General features: G+C 35.4%; 1 protein-coding gene across 7 annotated transcripts in view; it reads right to left on the bottom strand.

The window, feature by feature from the left end:
- Positions 1 to 3,394: 3,394 nt before the first annotated feature.
- sgg (glycogen synthase kinase 3 beta homolog shaggy) overlaps positions 3,395 to 12,116 on the bottom strand; it is a 28,345-nt gene continuing 19,623 nt past the window's right edge. For 4 of the 7 annotated variants that reach the window (XM_013317499.1, XM_013317503.1, XM_013317498.1 and 1 more), the window contains 8 exons: positions 9,972 to 10,162; positions 9,540 to 9,623; positions 7,487 to 7,597; positions 7,105 to 7,342; positions 6,768 to 6,865; positions 6,473 to 6,568; positions 4,140 to 4,437; positions 3,395 to 4,025 (listed from right to left, as the gene is read on the bottom strand). In XM_013317499.1, the coding sequence (XP_013172953.1) occupies positions 3,973 to 4,025; positions 4,140 to 4,437; positions 6,473 to 6,568; positions 6,768 to 6,865; positions 7,105 to 7,342; positions 7,487 to 7,597; positions 9,540 to 9,623; positions 9,972 to 10,162 (1,169 nt within the window). In that variant the 3' untranslated portion in view covers positions 3,395 to 3,972. Of the gene's footprint in view, positions 4,026 to 4,139; positions 4,438 to 6,472; positions 6,569 to 6,767; positions 6,866 to 7,104; positions 7,343 to 7,486; positions 7,598 to 9,109; positions 9,170 to 9,539; positions 9,624 to 9,971; positions 10,163 to 12,116 lie in introns of all 7 variants that reach the window. The other 3 variants (XM_013317497.1, XM_013317500.1, XM_013317501.1) reach the window with 1 other exon arrangement.

Genomic DNA, 12,116 nt, shown 5'->3' with positions numbered 1-12,116 from the left:
GACGTTTATTTACCACAGATAAAGAATACAGCATTTTATTTTAACTGTGTTTTACTATAACTTACAGATAAAAAAACAATGAAAAATATAAGCATCTGCGGTGCAGCAGTTAAGAAGACATAAGAAGAACCAGAGCACCATAGTAGAGCACCAGATTTGTAATCTGCCGGTCCTGTTTTGAACCCAGCGATGAGTTAACGAAGAAATAAAGAAAATTATATCAAAATTAGTTTTATAAGTAATGTGTGTCTTGTAAGTATAGGTATTTCTTGATAAGCATGATTTTTTTGTTTTCTGAAAAAAAACACTTTCATCGGTACCCTTTTCTACCCTTTTGTAGTTCCATCGACTCCACAGCTTATGCTACCTCAATATTTTCTCATTTTTTTCTTCAAACTTGTGGGTGTGTTACTACACCTTTTAAGCATTAAATATTGGTAAGATCATATTAAGGCTTCCACCAGCTTCCACTAGCAAAACATTTGTTCAAAAACATATTAGCCCGCAATTTTGTTCACGCGGAAATAAAAAATCTTAGTAAGTAGCATGTGTGTTTTCAAGGCTGTGTTCTACATCCGTTCTGGAGATACCTAGCAACAAACATCCAACAACATATTAGGATGATAAGAGGGATGACTAGATGTTTTTCATTGCTTGTTTCAACACTGCAAATCCACGGTTTCAGACAATTCAAATAAATAATTGAAAAATACAAAAATAAAACAAGTCGATACCGGTTAAATCAATTTTCGTTTAATTACGATCAAAAACAGATAAAAATACATATATGTATATCATGCAATTGCAGGCAGCTGATGAAACTGCGTCATTACCTTATTACCGTTGTTACTAAACAACTTTGCTAATATATTAACATCAAATATTAATAGTGAAAAAGTGAGTAAAGTAATGGAAATAAAATCACATTATTGTGGACCATCTCCTTAAATTTATTTCGATATGGTCAATCGAAATGTTAATGATTGTACAATTATTGAGAAAAAAACGATATTGTAATTTAAATGTTTTTAAATAATTCATATAACAGTTCATTGTTTTATTATTATATAATATATTAAAAATTAACTCATAATATTTAATAACGATAATTTGTCAATGATAAGTTTTTGCCCTTAATTTGTGATTTCGTATTTACTTCACGACTTGTTTTCCGTATGAGGTGCAAAATAAAAAAAACCATATTTACTATTCATTTAATATTTACTTTTATAATTATGTTATTTTCATTCATAACTAACAACGATATGGGTGTTACTATGTATTCAAATTCAATAAAACAAATTAAAAACAAAATACAATTTTTCACTCACTATTAAATTTAATATTACAGTACTAGTAATAAGAAAACTCTTTTCCACTTTAAATAATTTATAAAGTCAACCCCATTTCGAAGTGTGTATTTTTTGTATGAGTCGTAGATAATCGTAATACTCGACGGACAATTCTCTCGCAATTCAGTTAAAGTGCACGCGAATCGTAAGTGAGAATTCAGTGGGATAGAGACGTTCCGACAACACAGCTTCAAACATTCAGGTCACTAGTATGTCTTAACTTTTTACACAGAGGGTTTTAGAAGCGACGTCGATTACAAAATTCATATTAGAATAAGACTTAATAAAATATGCGTATCTAAACTATCTTAATCCTCGCCGTTTCCGCGGTCGATGCAGGCACGACACGACACGACACGGCACGTGACGTCACGTCATGGCACGGCACGGCGAGGAGCAGGCGGCCGCGACTGCCGCCCGATACGATACTCAGAGTCATATTATAAAGGTAATTATATTTACACGAACTATAAAGGTGTCAGCAAATCAGTGGCCTTAGGGACAACTAAGCTCCGCTATGTGTGATTTCAAATCGTGCGCCGAGCGCGTTATATATCTTAAAATACTACAAATTTATACGTAATTAGTACATACCTATAGTAATACAATTTTTATTATATACTTGGCCGCCGCCAATTTACACGGGACTTCCCAATGGATGCGTGCCGTCAGCCAAGCGCGTCAAAGTCATGCCAATATCTTCTAAACGAGACCTCGCTCTGCTTCACTCCATACAACAATCCAATGTCACTGTTATTTTTACATATTGTATCGTAACAATATCATTTAGATTGAAGCGTCAATGATCAGACATGTTAGATGCCGCTAAATATTACATTTTTTAATCATAAAATATATTTTAATAAAGTTATTCATTACACATGCTTTTAAAATTTTTATAAAATTGCAAGAAAACATTATGCAAATGTTATAAACATAATACATGCTAGTAAGCACATATATAATTTATTAAACGTAATAAAAAACAAAGTTTTTCGTAAATAAGACTCAATGGGACAACTGCCATGATTATTAGTAATTGTGGATAAAATGTCTAAAAACTGTAAACATTAAAATCTGTTAGTTTGTTTTGTTGTTAGTATTCCAAATTTTAACATTTTTTTCCATGTGGCAATGTTTGTGAGTGCATCGCAATCCAAGGGGCGAGTTCGGCCGGCGCAGAACTACGACATGTCACTTCATCGGGCTACATCTAAACCATCAATTAAATATTCAATTATCCTACACTTAAAGGCTTCTTTATAAACCTCCACTAATTTGTAACCGTATCCAACTCGTAGTGCGGAAATAAAATTTTAATGAAAGCTTAAAAACTATGACAATGAATTTAATTATTTAAACACTCGCTTCATAAATGACTACTAATAATGTGATTTAAATGACAAATTTTACATAGCAGAAATATCCTTTATAATATAGAATACAATATAATCGAAAAACTATGACATTACAATAGGACATCGACAGACAGTGCTATTCATTAATACAATTTATATTTATCCGGCCCCTAGATAAGACAAGGTAAGATACACCGCAATAAAAAACATTTTTTTTTTACTAATTTCGAAGTTGCCCGAATAAACGAATATACCATTTAGTTAATCTAAAATTTATATCGTTTGAATTGTACAAATACATAATATTTCTGAGATATCAATAAAAATTACAAATTATCTTGAGAGATCAGTTTATGCTAGTTATAAAAATGTACAAGTACGCATTTTGAGTGCAAGAAAATGTTCCATTTGCTATAATTCCATCATTGAAAGCGAACTACCTTCGTAAAAGTTCATCGGTAAGTGATACAATCCAATTATAAATATTCTAAAGCACTACTAGAATATTTCCCTACTGATTACACGGCCCAAGCGAAAAGGTCCAAAGGATCATGCAGCAATCCCTCCCCTCGTTTTATTGTAAAATATTACAACGATCGCTCCCCGTCTATGTGATAGGTATACCTCGCCGAGTACATCGCGGCCAATAAAATGTACTAAACGACAGAAAAATAAGCAAATACAATGTAAAATATAAAACAATACCATTTATCCAGATATTTAATCTGACGTTCACCAAAAATAATCATTAATTTAAAAACGCAGTTTTAAGGTATTTACATAAAAAAAAATTTGAGCTTACAAAAGTACAAAGTAATCACATGGAGACGGTAAAGAGTCTACTGCGGATTTTACCCTTCTCACCGACTGCGACAGCTCAAGCTTTTCCACATAAACACTACGATATCACACGACTGCTCGCTGAAAACACCTATTATGCATATAATTTTACCCGATGGCCAACACGAAAATAAAAATACTATCACTAAATAGCATATGAAATACCCATCTTAGTTCCGATCGCATCCGACATGTTCCGACACGTTCCGACAACGGACGAGTGTACCATACATTTGTACCGGGTACGGGTACCGACCGACTGAGGTACGAGGAACGGTCGCTCTAAATGCATTTAGAGTGGCGATAGTCTGTCGGGCGTCGGGGATCAGCGCGCGGGCGAGGCGATGAGGTCAGGCGTGGGCGTGGGCGACGGTCGAGGTCGTGGGCGCGGGCGCGGACGTGGGCGTGGGCTACGTCGCCGTCTACGACGCGCTCGGCGATCCGCCGCTCGGCCCGCACGCCGCAGCGTTGTCTGCTGTTAGACAATTCAGATTTAGCTAAATTCAAAAAGCAATTAATTCACTATAAATATTATTAATGTCGTAATTACTGATGACATATTTAATTGAATGATGATTGCATTAGTTACCCTGGGCCTCATGTGCGTGGTCGGCGGCGCCGGAGCCGCCGGGCGCGTCGTTGGGCGCGGCGGGCGCGCGCGGCTTGAGGAACTCGTTGAGCGAGGGCTGTATGGCGAGCTCGTACTCGGTGAAGTTGAAGAGCGGGGGCAGGGCGCGGCCGTTGGGCAGGCGCGCGGCGGGCTCGCGCAGCTCGTCGAAGAAGCTGTGCGCGCACGCCTGCAGCGGGGAGAGCCGCGCGCCCGGCGTGTACTCCAGCAGCCGAGACACCAGAGAGATCGCGTCCGGCGGAGTGCACGCGCGGAACACCTGTCATAACATACCCTTTACATTACTTACGACCTTCTTTATATAAAAAAGCATCATACGTTGCGTTAACATCAATACCCATGGATATCATGACACAAAAAAGATAATGCACAATTCAAAGTTTCATCTAATCTGCTTTACCCTTGCTATCTGATGTTTTATACTTTGTAAATGGCTCGGACATCCGACTTCACCGAGAAATAAACTTCTATGTAAAGGATAGAAAAATATTTAAACAATTTTGCATGATGTGATTGTCTTCATACAAGTTATTGTCAAGTGTATATATACTATACAAAAATTTATACATATTTACAATATAAGATTCTTTTGTGTATTCCGCACATTTTACATAAATAAATTGTAATTGCAAATTACAACAGCAACCCGAATTTATATAGAAAGAAGTGTAGCGCATTTAAAAAAAAACGATTTAACAAAGTATACAACCACTCAATTAAAATTACAAATTGTAAATTATTTAAATAAAAAAAAACAAGAACTTCACTCAAGTCGAACACACTGAACACCAACAACAAACAAGAAATTTGGCAGCAACAGATTATGAAGTATAAAGTAAACTGCTGTAAACATCGCACATCTCACATTAGAAAGAGACAAACCGTTACGTATGGCTTAGTAGAGCGCTATCTTTGTCATATATAGAGGGAGTGACAGAGATGGCGCTTTACGAAGACATAATTAACGGATCTTTTACTTTCCAAAAAATTGATATGCAAATATTTGCGTTTACTGTTTGTTATAGAATCAATCGAAGTTGACTGGGCCAATGTTTAAAATACAACTATGAGTTTTTAGTAATATTAAAAAAGTAATGTAGTGTAGTTTTTATGACGATGACTTTCTTAGTTTTCAAAGATTTATAGCAGACGACCCGACAACTAAGATCTCGACTACATATATGTTGTGTTTTCTAGTTAACCCATGCCGGGCAATATTTTTTTCTTTATTCACATTTCAAATTAAAAAAAGTGTAATAGTGTAAGTTAACTCTGAACTTAATTTATATAAAATACTGTACTAAGCAAAGACTTCGTAAAAATTGCGTGAAATTAAGATTGAAAGATTATTTTTCTGTAGATATTACAAAAGTAAAAAAAAAACTGTGTGACGGTAGACAAGAAATGTGAATAAATACTAAATGCCTTCATTTTTAAATTCAAAAACAAGCAGAGAATAAGTTTGCATCTCACATTAGTAACTGTTATAATGAAGTATTTAAGATAATACAATGAATTTAATGAACTTAAGACTCCTTTTCCACTAAGCGTCGATGAGACTTTGTAGTCGCGCGGTGAATGCGCTAGTGGAAAGGGAGTTTTATAATGTAGATGGTTTATACATAGTGTAATGGAGGCATTTAGGTTAGTGTACAACGTTGCCTTACTCGAATGCGCTGATGATCAGTGGCCGACTTGGGCATCGTCATACGCTCCAGCATGTACTGTAATGTAGTAGTACTAATCAACTATCTCTATACTAATTATATTAACCTACAAACATAACACCGCACAAATTTAAATACGATAAATATTAGCATTTTATTACAATTTCTATCGTATTTTTATTTATAAGTAAGGAATCGTCCATTAATCACGTGAAGCTCGATATGGGGCTCAAGGGTGGGGGGGAAGTATTCCAAAAAATCATGAAAAATCACGAGGAACAAGGAGGACTATTAAAATATTACGTGTATTTATATTCTGACTGATGACGTAAATTTAATTATTTCAAAATTTCAATATTAGCTGGTACTAAAAAAATACAGGATTTAAGGTATAAAGGAAGGAGTGTGAAACCTAACCAAATATCACCTAACGTTAAAGGATTGATGAAGGGAGGGTTGGCGCAAATTTTTTAAAAATATTATCACTTGATCAATGAACGACACCTAAGTTATAATGAAAAAAAACAACTTTCAGACGAAATATTTACCATCTTGTTTAATATTGATGAAATAAATGAATATATAAATAGTGTATAATAACAAATTTGTTATTGTTAGCGTACTGACCTTCGCCCAGGGATGGCTTTTGATCTGTGGAAATTTGAATTCTGTGTAGTTTGGATTCATCTCGCGGATTTGCTCGCGTGTCGGTGTGCCCAGGACCTGGAAACGATGAAAACATATTTTTTACTTTGTAATAGATAACAAACACAGAATTGTTCGTCAAAGGACTCTGTGAAAATTTTATAAAATGGAAATGTAATTTTTTTGTCATCGTTTTTTTTCTTTTTAAATCATCAAAACTACAAACTGCACCCAATATTGGCATAGAAGCCTTTTCCAGAAATTAAGAATAAGTTACCTTAATAATTTCAACGAGCTGGTCGACCCCGGAGTCTCCGGGGAATATCGGCTGTCCGAGGAGCAGCTCCGCCACCACGCAGCCCGCGCTCCACACGTCTGACCACACACAAGTTCACGTTCATCTTACTAATATTATAAATACGAAAGTTTAGATGGATGCATGGATGTTTGTTTGAAGGTATCTCCAGAACGGCTGCATAGATCTCGCTGAAATTTGGGATACACGTAGAACGTAGCTTAGAAGAACATATGTTTACTAATTAAGTTTTTTATTTCGCGTGAACAGAGTCGGGGGCGATAGCTATATTAAATAAAATATGTATATTTGTGCTCACCAATCTTAGTGGTATAATCGATTGCGCCAAAGATGAGCTCGGGCGCGCGATAGTAACGCGAGCAGATGTAGGAGACGTTAGGCTCGCCGCGCACGAGGTGTTTGGCGGAGCCGAAGTCGCACAGCTTGAGTACGCCAGTCTTGGGGTCCAGCAGCAGGTTCTGCGGCTTGATGTCCCGGTGACAGATGCCCAGCGAGTGGATATACGCCAGGCTCCGGAACAACTGGTACATGTACAGCTGGAAAATACCAACAAATCTATTATAATACAATATCGTACAAAGTGAGAGGTCTAGAGATTAAGGATTTCATGTTCATGAATGAGGACAGTAGACTCGACCCCTTTGGATAACATCTATATCCAAAGGTCTAGCCAAACCTACCTTTATAAAACTAATGGGTATGGTTTGTTCATCTTTGGAGTAGTGACGTGCAACTTTGTACACCGTCTCGGGTATGTACTCCAGCACCAGATTCAGGTACACTTCGTCCTTCTGCAAGCAAACACGGACAAATTAATAACTTCCTTACAACTATGTTATACTAATACTCAAGATTGTATGGAGAAAAATATTTTTATATCGCCTATACATTTATATAAATATTCATCGCCCATCTGTAAGCCTAACAATAGAAGATTATAAAATATTTTGATTACTTATCTAATGTTGTAATAATTTATATAACATAGATTTTAATTTTGTACGTATGAGCATTGTATAAAGAAATTAGCGGTATACTTATCATTGAGGTTTTCAAATATCTTGGCGGCTCGGAACATCGTGCGAGTTGGTGCGTAGTACAAACTTGTTGGTGTAGCGGGGCGTAAAGGGATGTGGGGGGAGGGCATTGCGCAGCGCGCAGTGACCTTGAGCCGCCAAAGACATTGAAACGGCCTATACTATCAAGCTTACGCAAAATTTTTAAAGAAACTAAAGAATAGACTTCTGTTATTTACTTTTGTTTTATATTTTATTTACTAATTTACGATTCACAGTTCACGTTAAATCCGAGTAGTTACCGTCTAGCTCCCAACGTGCCCAAAAGCAAGTTGTCGTTTATATATTACGATTTTTTTTTTGCATTCCATACACCAAAAGAAGTCATACCATGAAATTATGTAACGCCGAAGCCCAACATCACAATATAAAAATGGCTTAAACACCTAACACCGATACCCAACCAACTAATCCAGTTAACTGCATAAATAACGGCTATTTTAACGATAGCTATGTAAATATGAATATAAATTGACGCGCCACATAAAACAGTATGGTTATAAAGTCAGTAAATAGGTACTATAAGACAAACTAATTTGGCAAACATCCAAAGGATCTTGGCTCCAGAGTGCGGCGACAAATATTGTCTTACCTTGAACTAAACAACGGGATATTTGGTAAAGGTTTAGAAATAAGAAAATATTTATAATAAAATTCTGTACAATTTTGCTACCGCTACGGATGAAACACAACAATGTTAATATCGTATTTACAATAGCGAAGCGATTTGTTAATACAGTGAAAAAAACTATCTATAGTAAAAAAAATTGTGTACCAACAGTTTTTAATTACAAAAATGTTGTCACGTATAATATGTGTAACGCAAGATCTGTAATTTAGACCTATATATAACTTGGTAATAAAAGATATAATTCTAATAGCTTCCGAGCCTTTCTGAAAATGACATTTGCAAACATTAGAACGTGTAATTTCAATAATACGATGTGCTATTAGTGACGAAGATATGATTACGATAATCTAAAAAAAAAGCAAGCAAACTGCCGCGACATCTGACGTGTTCCGATGATCGTGTATTCAATAATCGCAAGTGAAAGCCCTGGCCGATGATATAGGGATAAAACACTGCACAATGCCAGGCCACCGACCGATAATTCATATGGATTATGTCCATTGTGATTGGATACAATAATTATCGGCAAGCCTAGTCTAGGAGTTTATAGATCTATGTGCGTTAGCACACTAGCTTAATATCTGACTGTGACATACTGCGACATCAAAAGACTGCATCGCATTTAGTAGTGGACTAACAGCTGCGGCCACTGACACCTTATCCCAAATAAAACAATCAATTTAACCAAAAGCCCGTCAAGATATAGGAAGGCTTTTATATATATAAAAATATTAAGGGCCAATTTTTCACTTCAAGAATTTCTATACAATTTACTTGTTACAATTTCATAATCTCTAAATATGTGTATTAAAAATGTAAAACATAGCTTTACTATTTTCATTCACAACAAGCCTGTGGGTAAAATTCAACGGTCCGAAATAACAAAGGCAGATTTTTCGGAAGACTATATCAATAAAAGACAAGACAAAAATTGCTAAATGAATACTCTTAATTATGTTAGAGATCAGGAACTCCGATTGAAAAATTGGCCTTTAGATAAATAACGAGTACTGAATAGAACCATACCTTTTCTCCGCTGGAGTAAAAGAAGTATTTCAGTTTGACAATATTACAATGCTCCAGTCGTCGCATGATTTGAAGCTCTCGGTTCTGGAACAACGAAACAATGTCAATTAGAATAATGAAATTGTGCTATACATAAAATTATAATACGTAGGAAGACGCCACTACAAATCTAAAGTCCGAAAAAAAAAACGGAATACCCTAATGATCCTCTGATATCTGAAATGTTGAAGTTCCTTTTATTCTGAATCAAATAGAGATATATAACCAATCAATTAGCATTCTCATTCTATACATAAAAATATAATATTTAAAAAGTGGCTAAAAAGAAACGAATTTATTACGTGAATTAATTAATATTCATAAGTTACAGTTGAAAAGACAACTAATAGATTTGAAAGATGAAAACCGGATACTGATATACAAATTCCATACCTTAAACCTTTTATCCTGGAGCACCTTCTTGATGGCAATGAGCTCGCCGCTATCGCACAGTTTGGCCTGGTAAACGACGCCGAAGCTGCCATTTCCGATCAGCTTCATATCCGAATAGCTAACCTCCAATGGCCGGTCGGGGCCCTGCCCCGGCGTTGCTACCACAGTCGTCACCTTTGAACCGTCCTTGCCTGAAAACAAAAAGTACATAAAAATTTAGTTTTGATATAAAGAAAGAAGCAAACTAACAAGCATATGTCTTCTATCTATAGACTCTGCAACATAATATAGGACAGTAGACAAAGTAGATGCACACCTATTCTCTCTCTGGATATGAAAACTAGCGTTTCTTACGTGCTTAATACATAGAGACAAAAATATTGTTTACAAACATTACTTATTAAGAATTTTAGATTAATAAATATGTGTGTTCTACGCGTTTATGCAAACTGCAAAAATGTTATCAAACGCTACACTTTTACTTTAATATAGTACGAGTTCTAAGAGGATACTGATGGCATTAAAAAGTTAACATTTTAACAATATTTTAACATAACTTTAATTTTAAAATAATTTATTTAATTGCGTTATAATTTAAAACAGTAGTATCGACTAAATATAAGGACACCATAATCATTATACAGTGTTATTAGCCTAATGAGTTTTGTCTGTCACTAGTTTTCAGGCGATTTCACTCCAACTTTATAATTTATTATGCAGATTGTAAGTTCTTTTGAATCTAATTTTAGTTTCTGGAATTTTCTGTGTATGTATTAAATTTTACCTGCATCTTAATAAGTATAGTTGTCAACCGCGACTCCGTCCGCGAGGAATTAAACAAAAAATAGTAGGCTATGGGTTTTTCCAGACTGTATTTTATATGTATTCCAAATTTCATCGATCTGTTCAGCCGTTCTAGAGATACCATCAAACAAAAATCCATCTATCCATCCATCCATCTAAACCAGTGTTTCCCAAAGTGGGCGATAACGCCCCCTTGTGGGCGCTGCACGTCTCAAGTTGCGGGTTATAGTAAAATTTTCGTTTAGAATTCTCCGTTAATATACATATATAGGTCACAATAATTAATTAATTTAATTTAAAGTTATAGTGGTTTTTAAATATGTGAAAATATGAGGGCGCTAAAAAAAAATTTATTCTTAAAGTGGGCAGTAGACAAAATAAGGGGTAAGAAGTAAGATTATTATATCTGTTTACTTTAAAGATATTGTAAGAGATGACAATATTGTTGTACTGCATGTTTAACGGCAGTGGAATTCTACTGTAACATTGACATAATGTAATACGATCAGTTACTGTCGCCAGTGTTTTGAAATGTCGAGTTATTGTCACGGCCAATGCAAGGTAGCGAGCATAATAAATGAATTTCCACAAGTACACTTTAACTCCTAGATTAAAGCGTGTATTTTCTTTTATAAATATTTGTACATCTTCCCGGATGAAGTGGCGTGCAAGTTATATAAACATTTCAATATTTATTTGCGACGTTGCGATGTCACATCTATATGAAAATTAATATAACCTTAACCTCGCCTATGGAAAACAAATAATAGTGATTGTGTTTGTTATTATTATAAGAGAAGGGGTAAACGAGCGGCCGGAACACCGGGGTGAACAACGACACCCATGGACATCTGCAACACCAGAGGAACTGCAGATGCATTGGCGGCCTTTAAGAAAATGGTATGCTCGCTTCTTGAAGGTCCCTAAGTCGTATTGGTTTGGAAATACCGCCGAGGACAGACCGTTCCACCGCGCGGCTGTGCGAGGCAAGAAATAATAATGTTCGATAGCATTTGAATGTAATAATAGTCTTCACAGAAATCACAAAGACCTCTCATTGGAATATTATAAACTAACTAACGAATATTTAAAATCCATGAAACTCATATCAAATACAGAGTTCATTTTAATATTTTAATCTATAAGACGAAATGAGTTGTAATCTCATGAGAGATATCAATCTTTGCATATTTGAAATAATATTAAATAATTAAAATGACCAAAATACATTGGTTACTATGTGTATTTCATATTTTTAAGTACACGTTTTTAGTCTTGTATGGAAGACGACGGCCTACGAAGCTTTTGTTTGCTTGTCTAGTATACGAGACTACGGCAGCG

This window comes from Papilio xuthus, unplaced genomic scaffold, assembly GCF_000836235.2.
Source record: "Papilio xuthus unplaced genomic scaffold, Pxut_1.1 DF826938.1, whole genome shotgun sequence".
Taxonomy (NCBI): domain Eukaryota; kingdom Metazoa; phylum Arthropoda; class Insecta; order Lepidoptera; family Papilionidae; genus Papilio; species Papilio xuthus.
Note: the sequence above shows the minus strand (reverse complement) of the source record. Positions and strands in the feature narration are given on the sequence as shown.